Here is an 18,105-nt window from a genome sequence, read left to right on the forward strand (position 1 = left end):
GCAAGCAATCTAATGCATCTACAGAGAAGCATGCTTTTACCACTCTGAAAAATGTAAACCAAAATGCTTTTCAGAAAATAAATGATAGTATCCATTCATTGGGAGCCCACTAAATCAAGAAATGGGTAAAACTACAAACTTTCGGAGATCCCTTAACACACCAAACATACTATTTTCTTGTCCAGTGATTAAATACCATGTAAATCATCCTGAGTTAGCTCCCACAGGGAGATGCCCCAACTCTCATCTAGCCTGGCTGTCCTCTTGATTTTAAATCGGGCTAGACTGGGAGAAAATGGAACGGATGCTTGGGGAGTTGTGGCATTTTAAGGGGTGGCCTAAGAAAAAATACAGAAAGTTGTTTTATTTCTTTCCACGTTGTTCTTCAAGAAAAGGTTTCCTAGTGATAGTCTCTGTGCTACAACTTACAGGACTAATGGATCAGAGAGAAACAAACATAAATCTAAACTAAATGTCAATGTCTCTAATTCCTGAGACAAAACAACGTTCACATCCACTAAGATCCACATATAATCATTTCTCTATGTAAGAGGCCTCCTCTGAACTCATTTATATATTCCAGAAGGCAGCTCCAGACCACTACTCCTGACCTTAGTCAAGAGTTGTCTGCATCTTGTAAGGATTTAGCTAAGTTAAGCCATACGCAGAAGTAACGAAACAGATGAACTCTTGAGGACTGTCCTGTAATTTTGGCCTATTTGGTTTAATTTTCATTTCTCATCAATAAATAATGTCTCAAACAACTACCCTATGGACTTGGAATGCAATTACTTTCAAAAGAAAAATCTTCCTACACCAGTGTTACACGTTATCCAATATAATTCTTCCTGAAACCTCCAAGATAAACCTGATAGAAACACTCTATGTACCTGTAGGGACCACATGCCCAGAGCTTCTATAATAAGCCAAATAAAATCAGGAGATAATGTGGTTTTTAAAACGTTATTTTAGCCTTATTTAATTATGACAAAAATTAGATGGAAGCAGTGGCCAATTAAGACAATCTTGGAACATGGTAACAACCCATCAACATGGAGGAGAACATTTATCTTTTCGCTGTGTATGGCAATGCATTAGTTTTATCCAAATGGATTCTCAAGTCACGAAGATACATGTTTTTAGAAGTGTGGAATAAATGGTGAAAACATCCTTTTTACCCACTCAAAATTGCCATCTCATGTATCAAGAAATAGCTGTTCTGTTCCTTTCATTCTGGTCTTTTCTTTGATATAATTAGTTTCTGACACTAGTAACAGAGAATATTTATATTGAGATCATGTAAGCTTAATCCATAACCATTTTTTACCACAGACAGAGCCAAGAAAAGATCAATTAAAGCTACAAAAAGTCCAGTTACTAACAGATTTCTCCACAAAGTGGAAAGACTTTGTCCAAACCCCAAATTCTCTTTACACAGTACTGCAGCATGTTGAGAGATTGTGACAGATTATATTTTCCAAAGCTGGCTGCAGTATCTCCCATCCCATGTGCCCTTTGAGTACCTTGTCTCTCCTGCCATCAAGAGGTGGTGTCTAATTCCTTTCTCCTTGAATCTGGGTGGGCTTGTGACATGCCTGTCACCAGTAAAATGCAGAAGGGTTAGAGCATGACTTCCATAACTACGTTACAAAACGTATCCAATGGCGACTTTGCCTTGTTCACTGAAACACGTGTGTTAGTAGAGCCCTGAGCCCCCACGTACCCAGCATGACTGCTCTGTGGCCACACGCTGTGAGGAAGCCCAAACTAACTCTTTCAGAGACCACATGCAGAAGCCGAGACTACATGGAGCGACGCCTGGGAGCCCCAGATTGCTCCAGCCCCCACTGTTCCTGCTTTGGCTGCAACTGCTTGAGAAATACCAAGCCAGAACCACCCACCTGAGCCCTGCCCCAGCTCCTGACCGTCACATGGAAACTAAGAGAGTTAAGAAAATGACTGCTCTTGTTTTAAGTCCCCGAGTTTCAAGGTGATTTGTTACACAGTAATTGTTAACAGAATAGAGATCAAGGCTTCCACATGACCCAGAAGAAAACTGTCATACAAAGGAGAAGAAATACCTGGGAAACAAAAGGATATAAAGTATAGTTCTTGCCCCAGTTTCAGGTGTTCCAAGATCCTTCTTAAAATATAGGCAAAAATTCTGTATGTTTTCTAGGAAAGGTTCAACAACCTTCATCGAATTTTCAGAGAAGCCTATGACTTCTTTAAAATCCATTTATAAACGTGGAGAGGAATTTGCAAGTAGTTTTGATGACTGAAGCAAAGAATGAATGTGAGGGTATGATAAGAAATGAGGCTGGATAGCAACTTAAGATAAATCATGAAGGCCTGGTACCACATCTAATGAGGTTAGGTTGTTTGTTTCCCTAATTATGGTAGGAAATAACTGAAGGATTTTTTTTAAGTGTCAAGGTCAGTTGTATTGAATACAAATTAAAATTACTACTGGTATCACTCTGTAGATGAGACAAGAGTAAGAATAGTAAGATTTCAGATTAGAGGCAGGGAACCAAGTAGGAAATCACTGCAATTATTCATGAGAAAAATCAGGGGCAAAACTAAGTCAACAGCAGTAGGAAGGAAAAGATGGAACGAATGATCACAGGAGTTGTAGCACAGAACCAATCAGACTTAGTAACTGTCTGGGTAGAAGTGTAAGTTTCTGGGTTTGGGTTAATACTTCAATTGAGATAGGATGAAAGGAAAGAGAAGTAAGTTTGATGAACTGATTTTTTGTTTGTTCAGTTTAAAGAGCTTAGAAAATATCCAATCAAGACTTGAATATGCAAACCCAAAAATTAAGGGAAAAAGAACTGGGCAGAAGATACAAATTTGAGCGGCAAAACACCTTACATGGTAGTTAAAGCCACAATACGTTTGAGACATTCCCTAGGAAGAACGTATCAAACACTCCTACCCAATAGAAATATAATATGAACAGGATAAAAATTGGAAACAAGTGCAATTAATTATAATATACTTCATTTAACCTAATATATCTAAAGCATTATTGCAAGTGTAATAAATTTTTAATTCATTAATGAGAAATTTTACAAGATTTTGTTCCGATGGCTTTGAAATCCAACGTCTGTTTTACACTTAACAGCACATCTCAGTTCAGACTCCCCACATTTCAAAGCAGTAGAAGTCACATGTGGATGATGGTTGCAGTATTAGACAGTATGAAAAAGTGAAAAGAACAGATGAGGTCAAAGCACAGAATTCTGGACGCAATCATTATTTTAAAAGCAGGCTGAGGAAGAAGAGGGTATGAAGGAGACCAAGGAGAGGATGTATGTGCGAGGAAAACCAGGGAAGACGGATGCCGTGGGAGACAGGAAGGCAAAGCGCACTGAGGAGGGACGGCCAGCACTGATGCTGCCACAGCGGTGAGACAGGAAAGGGAAGTGCCCACTGCAGCGCCCAGGTCAGAGGTCATGGGTAACCCGCCCAAGAGCGACTGCGCGGATGAGGTGGCCGTGGAAGCCAGCATGCAGTGGACTGAGGACGGAGACAGGAACCACGTGCCCTTCTCTCACAAAGTATTAACAGAATCTCTTATTACTTAAACCAGCGATTCCAAAACTGGGTGGATCAGCAGAATCACTCGAAGGATTTTCAACAATACGGATAAACAAAGTTCCTGTTTCACTAGGTCTAGGGTAAGGGACTTTACGTATTATTTAGCATTCTCTAATTCTGAAGACTTCCGGCGTACAGTAAAATTGGTGTCAGCACTCCTAAACGTGAAAATCCTCAACTCAGTCAGGCCAGGCTCTGGAAAGTCTGTAGGACTGCATCCCCCAGTTCTGTAGTGACGTTTCTCAACCTTCCTTACCCCTCAGGACAGGAATTAGGATTTACTAGCACAGACGTGAGCTTTATTAAAAGTTCAAAGTTCTTTTCTAGTGACTATGACTGCAGGCCAATTATTTATTGTTTTTGCCTTGCTTATCCTCAATATATAAAAGGAATGACTAGAGAGGACTAAAACGTATACTGACTCTACTTAAAGTTATTGTTTTTACACAAATATTAATCCTCCTAATAGTTTTAAAAGTTTTCATGCCAAAAGTGCAGTCTCCTCCTCCTTGAACATGCAGTGAAAGTCGGAAATTAAACTATTTTCTCAAAAGTTAATGTTAACGTTCAGTTACAGCTAAACAACGTTCTCAGCAGTCAGTCCGGGGGTAACAACAGGTGATGAGGTAGTGGCTCAGAACCAAGACTAATTGAGCTCAACCTTATTTCCCTCTATTTCCTCAAAGCTGCACGCTGCCCTTCAGAAGTCTCTTTACGCTCCCCCTTTACAGTCACTTTGCCTTGAGTTTACTTAGGTAAAAAATGCTGGAGTGCAGAGCACACGCTGTGACTTGCCGTGCAGTCCAAGCTACTAGGAAGATGCTAACTCAGAACTTAAGCTCTCGTTAACTTCCCACGAGAATTCAATGCAGTTCAAATAGTAATTCAAGACACTCTGCATCTTCCTTTTTACTGAGCAAAACCACAGTATCAAACACTGCATCCCTGACTAGACAATCTTTCCCATAAAAAAAAAATTGTAAGAAAAGAAATTCTATTGTATTACTCCGTCTCCAAGATAAAACAGTAAATAGAGCCTCTTAAAGCTGAAAAACTCTCCAAGGATCATTTGGTCCAATTTCCTGCCTTTAGGCAGGTAAATGTCTAAAGCACCCAGGAAGACGCCGTCCCTCTCTCTGTGAGGACCTCCCAAGGGAAGGGAGCAGTTACTGAGTGCCTAGCACATGCCAGGTGTGCACCGGAGAGGGAAACGGAGCCAGCACCATTCCCCGGGTGTTTGCCTACACATTATTCATTTAATCTGAGTACATTTTTGAGGATTTGTGTTGGTATTCTCACTTCTATAAATAAATTTTAAAAAACCAAGGCTCAGAGATGTTAAGTGGGACTAGGATTTAAAGCCAGGAGCGTCCTGAGGCTCAGGCTCCTCCCCCTCCCCCATGGAGGTGGGAAGCAGTCAGAGTCCGGTCACACGGGGAAGGCACAGGCAATGAGCTATGCCTCTGGAACCAAGGTGGCAGGATGGAGGAGAAGGAAAACGGTCAAGGAGGCCTCTGGGTTTGGGGCCTGAGAATCTGGACGGATGGAGACTGGACACCGAGGGGAGGAACAGACCTCAGAGGAAGACGAGGAGTTCAATTCTGGCCACACTAAGTGTGTGGTGCCTGTTAGACATCCAGCGGGTGTCAGCGAGAAAGACAGGGCTAGGGTCTGGGACTGAGGCTGGGCTAGAGAGACGTGGGAGCCCCTGGTGGGCAGAATAGCAGTCCCAGAATGATGCCCCATCCCATCCCCAGACCCTGTGAGCACGCGGCGTTACCTGGCTAGGAGGGATTGTGCCTGCGGCTGGAGAGAAGGTTGCTGATCAGCTGCCTTTGGAGCCAGGAATACCGAGGTGAACCCAGTGTAATCACAAACGTTCTTCTGTCCCTCTGCCTGAGTTGGGCTGGTCTTCCTCTCTGGCCCCCTTGCCATAGGGGTCCTCACCGTGGGCCTCCTGTGCAACCTCGTGGGTGTGACAGGCCCACTGCTACAGGCCTTGTGAGGGGGAGCAGGGTAAGAGGGGCGGCCACCACGCCAGCAGCCCAGGGAGGAGGGGACGGGATGAGGTGCAGTTTCCCGATTCCAAAACTCAGGCTTTTACCCTGTTGGTGACACCACCTTTGGACAGCCCTCCCAGACTTCACTCTGGAACCTTCCTGAGGGACCTCCAGTCACAGTCAGTGCTCACCCTCCGTAATCTACACTCTGCACAGAAGCCAGGGAAGTGGGGAGCCTTTGAAAATGGAAATCAGATCCATGGGAGCAGAAATCTTGTCTCCCCTAGGGACCCAGGGCCTACAAATGTGCCAGGCACACAGCAGGCGCTCAATAAACACTTATTAAATGAACCAATGAATGGGATCATGCCCCACAGAAGCCCGGCCACAACCCAAGTATATGATCAATCTTTACAATCAATGTGACTATTTGCCCAGTGTGCCTGCATGGTAAGAAAAGAGGGTCTTTTTAAACCCACTTCACAGCTGTGAAAACTGAGGCCAAGAGGTTTAGGGAAGCAGAGGGGTCATAGAACCCAAGCCCAGCTCAGCCCACCCAGGCAGGCAGCGCCACCCTACCCAAAACATTGTGGTACCTTCCATCTTCTCCCCAGAGAAAGGAGGGTGGCCGTCATTATCTCTCCCCAATGAGCAGGGCTTCCCTGATCCCCTTGGTCGCTGGGTAGCTCACAAGAGCCTCTTCCAGGTGGCTCCGGAATGCCTGGAGGTGTTCTGGGACCTCTGGCACACCATCACTCACCACGTTGTTGCCACTGACCTTCGAATGCACTGGCCAGGACATAGCCCTGCGGCCGCAGCCTTGGAGCCTGAAGGGGACGGGAGTGCTTGAGGCGAGGAGAGGCTGGGGCAGTGCCAGGCAAGGGCCAGTAACCAGATGAACACTGTCCCCCAACCTCCCCACCACCCCAACTCCCCAGACACCACCCTGGAGCCACTCTCCCCCCACTCCAGTGGGCATGACAGGGACTGGTGTTCCTATTTTGCAGAAGAATCTGAGGCTCAGAGAAGTAGCAGCTCACCCCAGGTCACACAGCCAGGAAGGCGGAACTTGAGCCCAGGAACACCTCACTCCAGAGACCTAGGAGAAGCCAGGTTTGAACGCAGGTCTCCCAGGCTCCAAGGGCATGTTTTTCCAGCTATCCCATGATTCCCAAACTGTAGGTCTTGGACCCCGGGGTTTCTGTGGGTTACTATGAAGGGACTAGAAATGCAAATGTGTGTCAAGCTTTGTGCACAGGAGACTGACAAACAGGTGGGCGTGCTGTGATGGGGAAAAGTATGGGCCTGAACTCCAGGGGCCTGGGTTCAAAACCTGGCTCTGCCACTAACCTCGGTGTCCTCATCTGCAAAATAAAGACACCAACAACATCTACTCGTGGGGTTCTTGAGAGAGTCAGTAAGTTACACACACAAAGCATTCAGCCCTGTGCCCAGCTCTCAGTAAGGACTCCAGAAGTATCAGCTGTTTCGATATCTTTGTCCAGTTCGCCCATAAACACCTCTCCTTCCCTGTGGATGCTCTAAGGCAGGGCTTCTCAGCTCAGCACCACTGACATCCCAGGCTGCGAACTCTCCGCTGTGAGGGCTGTCCTGGGCACAGAGGGATGTTTAGTAGCATCCTGGTTTCTACCCATGAGAGGCCAGAAGCACCCGCACCCCAAGTTGTAACAACAAAGGTGTCTCCAGACATTGCCAGATGTCCTCTGGAGGGTGACACTGCTCCCAGTTGAGAACCACTGCTTTACGGACAAATACAATAAAAACCCACTGTATTAACACATTCTCAGTAGCTTTCTGGCATGACATGCATTTTCAGTCAATTTAAAAATATAACTATGACCACAAGAGTGGACAATGAATCTTTCAGCTTTAAAAGGTGGGCCCTCATGGAGAGAGGATTGGGAACCCAGTATCTAAGGTCTATTTGCTTTCCTCTCTGGGACAGAGTAATAACCCCTCAAATGGCACGCCAGGAGAAGGCAACACAGAAAGCAGAGGTCTCAAATGCTTGACCTATGGGCTGGATCTGGACAAAGAAATTTGGCCAAATTCCTATTTCTGGCTTCTTTTTAAAAAAAACAAACCTGACCAGAGGAGGCCCACATTCCTGCCTAGCAATAATGAGCTTGAGCAGAACAACAACTTCCCCTTTTCAAATGCAGATGGACTGTTTCACTTTGTCACAGTCCTCACCACTCCCTAGTGCCTTCCATTCAGTTATCCACCTGTAATGGGTCTGACCCACAAGCATCTGCATCTGCATCTGCAAGCCTTGGGTTCAAGCAAAGGAAGGTAAGTGCTGACAGTACACCAAGAGGCTCGGGCCAGGTGGAAATGGTTTGGCTGCCTCTCAACTCCTACCACACACACAGACCCATTTCCCAAAGCTCCCCTCTGTTTCTCAGGCTCACCTCTCCTCACAGCATAGACGTATGGTGGGGCAGCTCCAAGGATCTGGAAGCACAGAGCCTCTGGATGGTTGTGGACTTTGATGACCCTGCACCAAGCAAAAGCAGCCGTAAGGTGAAGCCGTATCACTCCCCATAGCCCAGGGGGCCACCCTGGGGGTGTCCCTGCTTCCCAGGCTTCTGGGAAATCCAGCCCCAAACAGCAGCAGCACCAAGCTTTCCAAATGGATAGAGAAACTGATCTAACCAGAGCCCACGGCACCAGGATCTTTGATGAACGGAACCACTTGGCCTGCTCTTGGAAATTCAGGCCCTGAACAGAAATTCCTGATCACCCTCCTACACCTTCTCCTTCATTCTCTTGGTGAGGGGAGGCCTCATGGTGGCCAGGCCAGCACCTCAACCAGTGAATATTTTATCCCATAATCACAGACTAGAGTAGGGTGGGGGGTGACGAGTGACCTAGCACATCTTGGTGCTGACTCTAGAAAAATGTCCATGTGTCCCCTACAGAACATGGTTTGGAAGCTCAGGTCTTGGCCATTCTGTGGGTGGGACACCAGAGCAGCACAGGTGACACCTGCCTAGGGATGGACAGTGGGTGTCATTAATCCAGGGGCTTCAATGCAGCCATCTGCTGCCCTATTGAGGGCATGCCCCCCAACAGTGGGCCTCAGAATCGTCCCCACCTGCCAGATAAAGCCATCCTGGGGGCTTGTCCTCAAACCGCAGATATTTCTGAAACTTGAAATAGGTACATTCCTCCTGGGTGATTTCTGCCACTGCCACATACCAACCAAACGATCTCATTTTCCCTAAACTGAATTGCCTTTCTACTCAAATAATCGTATTTAAAACATTCCATCACTCCCATCAATAGAAAACCCAGAGCATCTGCCTTAAATGGAAGGGAGAAGTGAAAACCAAATGCACATCTTTTAAAATAGAAAAGGCTTCTCCCTGTGCCTGTATCTGGTACCCAACCACTTCTCACCACCCCCACTGCTGCCACCCTGGGCTGGGCCACCAGCCTCCTCCTCACTGCTCCCCCTCTTCCACCTCTGCCCCTGATAATCTAGACTCCACCTGCGGCCAGAAAGGTTCTGCCAGAACCTCCATCAGATCATGTCCCGCCTCTGCGCAGAGCCTCCCAGGAGCTTCAGGGTCCTCACTGTGTGCACCAGTCACTGTCAGGCTGACATCATTGCCCATCCCTCTCTTTCACTTATTCTGTTCCAGCCCCATCAGTTTGCTCACTGTTCCTCAAACACACCAGTCACAGCTCCACCCCAGGGCCTTTGCACTCACCATTTCCTCTGCCTGGAACCCTCTTCCCCCAGAAGTCCCCTTCACTCCCTCCCTTACCTCCTCCAGGTCTTCACCTGGGTTTTCAGTGGCGTCTTCCTGACCACCATCCTTCCACACGGCTCACCCCCTTCCCTAGCCTTGCACTTGCACACTGGTCCGCACTTACTACCACCTGCTTCAGGATGCCTCTTACTTCTCTGTTTTGCTTTCTGTCTCCTGCTCTACCCTCCATCTAGACTGAGATCTGTGAAGAGTAGAAATGAATGTATCCAGACTGAGCTGGCTCCCCAGAGCCTAAAACTCCAGTGCACACAGAGGGCACTCACTAAATGTCTCCTGACTGAACGAAGGCATGTGTCACAGGCCTGCAGAAGGAGCCCAATCCGCAGGGAACCATGATGGCTCAGGCAACTCCTCAACCTGAGAGGAAGGTCACCAGACACCTCTGCCCCTGAGGACACTCACTCTTTGCCCTTGGTGGCCACCATGAGGCGCAGCGGGCGGCAGGAGCAGGACTGGTTGCAGATGGACTCCACCTGCGCGCACGGCCGCAGACACACCAGGGCCTCATTGATGGGGCAGATCTTCCTCCCCACCTGCAGGCCGGCCATCTTGGCGGGGAGACATGCACATTATTACTGGCCCCTTCTGTTCCTCTCGAAAGAGCCTTGAATGCCCTTAGGCAGCACAGAAGAGCCCTGGCAGCCAAGAATAACCACAGCGAGCCCACCGGGGCAACCCCATCCCCCTCTGTGGCAAATAGTTACAAGGCTGGTGAGACCCACTGTGGCCAACAAGCTATGGAGGGAGGCCTGCAGGAGGTGCTAATGGGAAATATGCTTTTCCCTGAGGAGAGGCTGCCACAGTCGGCCCCTGCTTCCTGCCCTGCCATGTGAGGACACGAGGTATTGGACTGGGGTGGCCACCTTGTGACCACGAGGGCTTAGCCAGGACAGTCGAAGAGATGATGACCCCAAACCAAGACCCACAACCACCTCCTTATAACCACTGAAGTCACTAGAAAAATGAAGCCCCACGGCTCCAGCGCATTCCTAATCACTGCCCAGAAGCAAGCAGAGCACCTGGACGAGGTGCCAGGTGCCTCTCCCCCAGCCACCTCCACACTCCCTGGGAAGAACTGAAAGGCGGAATCCCTGATCTTCCTCCTCCAGGCCTTGTATCCAAGTCAGAGCAACAGACTTGCCTTATTGAAGCCACTGAACACTGACCACTAATTTTGTCCCTTACTAGAACTAATGCAGATTCTCGGGGCGTTTCCCTGCACACCGCCTCTAACACAGGGCCAGCAGAGGGAGCTGGTGGCACGTGCTGGGAGGGCACCCCGGAGCCAGGGGCTGTTCCAGCTCCCCAGGGACTGCAGCCCAGATGGCCCTGGACTCAGGTTCCCCACAAGGGCGATGAGCAAGGAGGAATCACTGACATTCCTGGAGTTTGAGCTGGCCTGCCTCGAGGAATGAGGAGAAATGCCCCACTCTCCCACCACACACAGCCCACCCGGGGGTCCCTCTGAGCGGCCTCACCTCAGCCAGCAAGCCTCTCTGGACTGACTTGACCACCACGGCCCTGTTCTTCTCCTTGATGTCAAAGCTGCAGTCTTCCTCCTGGGGCAGGATCTGAGGGCCCGAGGCAGGAGAGACCGGTGAGGCACGGAGGGAGGCCTGAAGCCCTGGCCCCCACGGGACCGTGACTATGCCAGCTCCTCATGCCCCAGAGGTACATGGGGTAAGGGTGGGGGGAGGTGCAGCGGGATGGAGAAAAACACAGACAGCGCCCGGGGACATGGTGGGTGCTGTATACCTAGCTGTCAGCTGAAGACACACCACCCGGTTCGAACCTCGGCCTGGGGCTGACCATTTATTAGCTGACTTTTCGTTGCCTGTCACCCCTTCCTCCTCCCAACCTGAGGACAGAGTCTCCTCATTTATGCACCACTGTCTCCCCACCTGCTGGCATACTATAGGTGCTCAATAATGGTTAATGAATAACATAGATCCACAGATGTCCAGCCACTGAGAACTTGGGGGCAGGAAAGGAGTTCAGGGAGGAGCCGTCCCTCCCCAGCACAGGACGACAGGAGGCTGGGAGGGGCTGGGGGGTCAGCGGCGGTGGGATTAAAGGGAAACGCAATCATCCATTCAACAAATACTTTGCCGAGTGGCTGCCTGTTATATGGGCCAGGTATTTTACTGGGCTTCAGAAAAAGCACTGAACAAGACAGATGGTTTCTGCCCTCGTGCAGCTGAATGTCTAGTGGGGGAGAGAGACTATAAACAAACAAATATAGAACATGATGCAGGGATCATATGCAGTTTGCGTTAAAATAAAGCACTTAAAGGGACAGGATGTGGCGTGGCAGTGGGGCCAGAGGAGATGATAGCTGAGCCGAGGTCTGAATGAGGTGGGAACAGAAGTTTATTAGGAGTAGAGAAAAGTGCTTGAGGCAGAGGGCACAGCGTGTGCAAAGGCCCTGAGTCAGGCTCCAAGGTACTGGAGGATAAGAAGGAAGATCAGAATGGCTGGGATAGGTGGGGCCAGGAAGGGGCGAGCACACAGATGAAGCTGGAGAGGCAGGTAGAGTCTTGTAGACCATGGCGAGAGGCTGGGTTTTACCCCAGGTGTGATGGGGAGCGCTGGTGGGCTTTATAGTGGGGGAAGTGGGAATCAGAACAGCAGCCCCCACTAGTACCAGAGGAGAGAAGTTAATGGAGCCGTCTTCATATTAGGCAGATTTTGGCCCCAACTCTGGCTCTGGCAAGAGACCTAACCTCTCCAAGCCACTCTCCTGACTGCCTGCTTTGGGCCAGGAAGATGGGGGCTGCTGCCCACCAAGAGGCAGAAAAACAGGATTTGGTAGGTGAGGCTGGTAAAATACCTGAACAGGCTGGTAAATCTATGCTAACTGCAAGGCTGTTTAAAACAACTGAACAAGGACAGGGTGGCGGGGGGAGGACCCATGCCTCTGGTATGCAGGAGCCATTTCAGGAGGCCACCCTCTCCGCACAAGGCTGGGCTGGGAGTGGGGCGGACAAGATGAGAGGGAAAGGGAAGGAAAGGGAGCCCACTAAGCCCAGTCTCGTCTGCGAGCAGCTGGTCTCGGCCAGGACAGGGACCTGGCCTCTGGGCGGTGTTGCCGGCCACCTCTCAGAATCCCCCATCCTCTTGGGTGCTCAAAGCTGAGCACAATTTCTCGAGCCATAACCGGAAGGCAGCCCGGTTCCCAGGCCTGCAGGCGGGTCTGGGAAGGAAGAGGCCACAGCTGGGCTCTGCTCCTACCAGCAGACGCTTGGCCAGGATGCTCTCCACCAGCTTGAAGTTGCTGCGAAGCTGTTTGTTCTTGCTGCTGGCTCCCTCCATCTCCTCGTCTGCGTGGAAGCAGAAGTACTGGGACTCATCCTTCAACTCGCTCTTCTCCAGCACTGCAAACCCACAGACACATGAGCATGGGGTCAGGCCCACGTGGAGGGCTTTCGGCAGTGTTTGCCAACTGGCGGGTACAGGCCGGAGCCAGCCCCTGGACAACTCTGGTTTGGTCACCAGAGTGTTTTATTGAATGGAATCAGGTGCCAATGCTAACACATAAGGAAATGTCACATAGAAGTCTGGCTTTCGGACATCTCTTGAAAAATCTCAATCTGCCCACCTGCTACAAAGGCATATTACAAAGCCGTCGTAACCAAAACCGTGTGGAACTACAGCAGAAATAGATTAAAGAACCAGCGGAAGAGAACAGCAACCACACCAGAGGACACTGTGTTTATGGGAACTGAGTACATGACGGAGGATGGATGGTCACATGCAGGAGAGTCCACTGACCGTACAGGGGAAACTGACCCACTCATGGGAAAAAACCAAAACTGGATCCCTGCCTCACATCATACACAACAATGAACTCCTGTTGGATTAAAGACCTAAACATGAACAGGAAAACTAAAGCTCACAACAAAATGCAGGAGAGATCTGTCCTAGAGCAGAGAAGGAGTTCATGTACAAGAGCCCCCAACAAAGACTCCCAGGGTTAAGTAAGGACTTCCACTCAGCAAGGCCACAGGCAGGCCGAAGACGCAAAGCCAACTCTGCTGACTACAACCAACAAGGTAGGAATATCCGGAATAGGCAGGAAACTCCAATAAATCAATCACAGAAAGCTGGGGAACTCAGATAAATGGGCAAAGGAAATGAATAGGCGATTAACAGATGGGAAAACCTAAGGGGGCGGCAAGCACATGAGAAGGAGCCCAAACTCACTCATCGCCAGGAAGAAGACCCTTTAGCCCAGGGAGCGGCGAACTCGGTCCCTGTGGGCCAAGGGGGGCCACCCCATTTTTATTAATACTTATTTATTATATGTCACTGCCCTGGGGCCACAGTGACAGGGTCAGATAATCCCAAGAGACTCTATGGTCCACAAATGTCTTACTATCTGGGTCTTCACAGAAAAAGCCACTGGACCTCTGTTCTAAGACAAGCCAGGAAAATGAATCAAAATAGCCAGTAAGAACCAGTACGTGATAAGGTCCCTGAGGATTACAATTTAACTAAGTACCCACTAGCGCTGCGCACACTGTGGATACAGGATTAGGCCCATTTACTCCACAGACAAGGAAGGATCTGCTGCACCCCTTTCACAGATGGGGAGACTGAGGCCCAGAGAGGCTAAATAAACTGTCCAAGGTCACAGAGCCCAGGCTCCTCCTCTTCACCCTACTCCCCATCATGGCCTGACAATGGGAACAGGAGTGACTTATATAAAGGGGGCAAATCGAGGCAGCTGTCCGAAGTCAGCGGGCCCCGGAAAGAAAAACAACCAGCTGTCTTAGCTTCAAGCCGTCTCCACTGTCCCTGAAGACAGAGGCTGCCCGCTGATTTGGTGACCACACAAAAAGCATCAGAGGCCGTCCTTTCCTTCTCCTTCCTTTCCTGGGACAGCTAGCTTCCTCAGACCAACTCTACTACCTCCTTGGAGAGAATAGACACACAAAGTGCTGCTCTCCCCAGGGCTGGGAGCCAGGCCCGGGGAGGCCGGCTGACTCCCCTCCACTTAAAGGTCAGGCTGAGGGTCAGGGAGTCGGGGGGAGGGAGCCCGGTGTTGCGTCTCAGCTGAAACGTCTGGGGAAACAGCCGGCATCCCGGAGCCCAGGAGCTCAGCTGGGGGAGGGCCGAGCACTCCCAACATCCACTCGAGGCCCCTGGCCAGCCGTTTAGCCTCCTGGAGCCGCAGTCTCCTCACCGGCGGGGATGATGGCACCAACTCCCCCGGTGGCTGTGAGGACTCAGTGGTCACCCAAAGTGAGCGGGCTGGACCGCCTCCCTGGAGACACGTCGGGCCCCTCACCTCGGGTCAGACGCCGAAGGAGGCGCCGCTGGCCCCACCCCAACCCTGCCTTGCATCCTAACCTGCATTTTGCAGCAGCCACAACCGTAGGATCTGGCCCTTTCCTATTTTAGTCTATTTCTGAGTTTGTGGCAGGGAACAAGGGGGCAGGGCCACGGCCTGCAGTCTCTCTCCAGGCGGCCCCGACAGGGCTGATGTGGCCAGGCGTCACCCCCTGAAGAACATCCTCAGCCTACAGCCCTCCTGCAACAGCAGCCAGGGGGACCCCTAATTACTGTCCCCCACAAATGAGAGCTCCTGCCCAGCTGATTGGAGGGAGACAGAGCTGTGAGAGGGCCCACCTCAAGGCACCAGTCACATCGTGTTGTAATTACTTCTTTAATTTCATATCTTCTCTAAAAGATTAGAGAATTCTGTGCGGGTAGGCACCAGGCACCTTCTCACAGTGAATTCTCACAGCCTACAGCAGTGTCTTGCATGCAGCAAGGGCTAATTATGTAGTAGTTGTTAAAACAAATAAGTGAATGAACAGTCGAATATACCACATTTATGCTTCATCTGCCTTGCAGGCCAGCTCTTCCCCAAGCCCACCATTCACAGCGCCCACACAGAAGCTGTGTCAGTGCAGTGCTGGATTTACCACCAGGGGCCAAAAGGAACTATTTAGAAAACCAACTGCTGTTCACTGGAGATCCAAGAATCATTTTCTCTTTAACTTCAAAAGAAGTCTGCTCCTTCTGGGAGTCCTATCTTCTCTTCAGAATTCCTCAACTAAAGCTCCTCACACACAGAGCTGGAAGACGGTTAATAAGACACAAGAATGACTGCTTGGGAAACTAACTTTCTGAAGAAAAGTTGATGGTCTAAAGCAACGGTTTTCCTCATGTCACAGAGCAGAGAAAATGACAGGATTTGTCTGGCCCATCAGAGTGAAGTAAGATTGATTACAAGGGACTCTGAGTGCCCTAAAAGCCACCCCCAAGGGCTGAGGGGCTCAGTCCCCAAACACACCTGTACCCCGGGTGCAGCTTGTCAACAGGCACAGGGGGGAGCCCCTGGGCTCCAGAGAGAAGGAGCTGGGGTCATAAAGGTGGTGAAGAGCATCCCCATTTTTACTGGAAGAGGCTTCAGTTGCAGGAGGAGGGATTACATCTAAGCAAAGGGAATTTTCCCCAAATTAACAGCTTTGTGACAAAGGCCTGACCCAGAGGCTGGGCGCTCAGCTCACTAAATTCTGATGCTGGCATGCGAAACTTAAAGTGTTTATCCCAGTTAACTGAGGCCATCACAGGGACGATCAAGTGTGAACATGCATCAGAGTCACCAGGAAGGCTTGTTAAAAACAGACTGCCAGCCCTGCCCCTGTCCCCAGAGCTCCTGATTCAGATGTTCTGAGGTGAAGACCGAAACTGCACTTCCATCCCCTTCTCAGCGGATGCTGCCCTGCTGGACCAGGGATCAAGTTGAGAAACACTGTCCTAGAGAAACGCATCTCTATTCAATGTAATTTAAGAGACAACCAAAATTTTAGCAGCTGTTCTCTTCCCTAAGACAGCCTGCAGCCGTCACAGAGCCGCAGCTCGTGAAGAAGGGCTCACTGCTGTTCTATGTTCTTTACCTGAGTCTCATCCTCCCAGCCAGGCACTATTACCACGAGGAATCAGCACAGCTCTCAAAACACTCAATTTCTGTAGCTTACTTACCTGACACAGTCTGGCTAGCAATCTTAAAGAGACCAGCTCTCTTAGTGCTCACAATTACAGTGGGTAAGCTTTTAAGAAATCCTACTCCGTGAAAGGACCCTCAACAACGAGGTATAAGCCACAAGTAAGTGGTAATCAAAGCTTCTTTCTCACAGTGATTAGTGGAGGCACTGAGGACTCTAGTCTGCAGAAACGGGCAGCCCTAGTGCAGGGGGACTATCTATCAGGCACTCCCCAAAAGTGAGCGTCCCACAACTCTGGAGCCTGGAGCCTTTCTGGCTCATGACCGTGACAGCTAGGAGTGGTGACCAGATCCACGACACTGGTGGGGAAGCAGGACACAACAGGTGCCGACTGCTGCTACGTAACAGAGGGCCGCACGCATTCGCTGTGATGTCCTGTTAACGCAAGACAGGTCCCCGGCTGCCCGGGAATTCAGTCTGACACAGGCTCAACCTGACAACCAGCCACACCACTTTCTTGCTGCCACTGTCTAGCTTAGTACTGGGGTCTGGCGTGAGTCATTTCCCTCTTACTTACGCCTGGTGAGGTCTAGCGCTCAGGGTCTTTCTGGTCTCTCCCCGCTCTCCAGCTGAGAGTTCCAGCAGTTCACACCCGCCGTCTTTGAGAGCGCCACGAGTCACCGTCAGGACGACAGAGGGGTTCAAGCACCTGGGCAAACAAAAAGCATTTTTTATTAGATGCCAGCATCCATGCCACGCCACCGTCACGGTGAAAACAACTACCCTTCCTATACCAACTCCTTCGCACTCGGCCACGAGGACCACACGTGCGCGGCTTCTTCCCCATTGACGGGCCTAGTGCAGGGCACGCGCGCTCAGGCAGGCCAGCAGTATGCTGTGCACCTCACACGCACGTCCCTCTCTCTAGAACACGACGAGAAGAAAGCCTCATCTACGTGCACTGACTTGCAGGTCCCCGACACCACGGACCAGCAAAGCTGGGGCTTTGGGGACAGGCCGCTTGAATTGGGCCCGGTGCAGTCAGGGGCGGCGGCCACGGAGGCAAGGGAAGGGGGGCTGCCCTGAGGGAGCCGGCGGATTTGCCCCAGGCTCCCCTGTCCCCCCTACGCCTGGCCTGGGGGTGGCCTTTGCTGCCCGAGGTGGTGGGGCACACATTTCCCACTCAGTTGGCTTACCACAGGCTGGCAGCGTGGGTTCAGCTGGTGGTAGTCAGGTGGCTCCTGCACCCCGCCCTCACCTCTACCGAGATGTGCCCACGTCCCAGGAGCAGGCTGACTGGGACACCTGTGTCCTGAGACCTGGGGAAGTAAAGACTGCCCCCAGGCCAGGCTTTGAGGGAGACTGGAGCAAACAGACTGGCACCTTCAAGGCAGGCCCCCTCCCCCAGCTGCCACCCCTGCTCCCCCCACTCCTGTGCGCCCCCCTCCCCAGCTCTCTGACACATAGAACCCACCTCCTGGGAGCTGGCTGACCTGGGGACGTGCCTACAGGGGACCTGCCTACAGGGAACATGGGGCAGGAGAGGCCGCCCCTAGTCCAGGCCGCAGGGGAGATGGGAGCAAATCCACAGGCTGGCACAGGGCAGCCTCCCTTGTCCCACTCTCACAGCTGCCACCACTGCAGTCTTCCCCACTCCTTGACCAAACCGCACAGGCCTCCAGGAAGCTGGCTGACTTAAATGTGTGAGTCCTGCAACCCTGGGGCAGCAGAGGCTGCCTCCAG

The 18,105-nt window shown here is 50.7% G+C and overlaps 2 protein-coding genes across 5 annotated transcripts in view; both read right to left on the minus strand.

The window, feature by feature from the left end:
• Window positions 1-6,410, minus strand: part of LOC107035255 (coiled-coil domain-containing protein 144A-like) — a 104,275-nt gene extending 97,865 nt beyond the window's left edge. For 2 of the 3 annotated variants that reach the window (XM_072952541.1, XM_072952540.1), the window contains exon 1: window positions 6,203-6,409. The gene's annotated coding sequence lies outside the window, so the exon portion shown is untranslated. Of the gene's footprint in view, window positions 1-6,202 lie in introns of all 3 variants that reach the window. The other variant, XM_072952539.1, reaches the window with a different exon arrangement.
• LOC116278414 (uncharacterized) overlaps window positions 1,534-18,105 on the minus strand; it is a 94,559-nt gene continuing 77,987 nt past the window's right edge. Inside the window, exons 5-9 of one of the 2 annotated variants that reach the window (XR_012065919.1) lie at window positions 16,940-17,071; window positions 12,638-12,780; window positions 10,885-10,977; window positions 8,039-8,124; window positions 1,546-1,595 (exon numbers count right to left, since the gene is read on the minus strand). Coding sequence is in view for 1 of the 2 variants with exons in the window: in XM_072952549.1 (XP_072808650.1) it covers window positions 6,653-6,705; window positions 8,039-8,124; window positions 16,940-17,071 (271 nt within the window). In the remaining variant the exon portion in view is untranslated. Of the gene's footprint in view, window positions 1,596-6,646; window positions 6,706-8,038; window positions 8,125-10,884; window positions 10,978-12,637; window positions 12,781-16,939; window positions 17,072-18,105 lie in introns of both variants that reach the window. The other variant, XM_072952549.1, reaches the window with a different exon arrangement.

The sequence above is a fragment of the Vicugna pacos genome, chromosome 31 (assembly GCF_048564905.1).
Source record: "Vicugna pacos chromosome 31, VicPac4, whole genome shotgun sequence".
NCBI lineage: Eukaryota > Metazoa > Chordata > Mammalia > Artiodactyla > Camelidae > Vicugna > Vicugna pacos.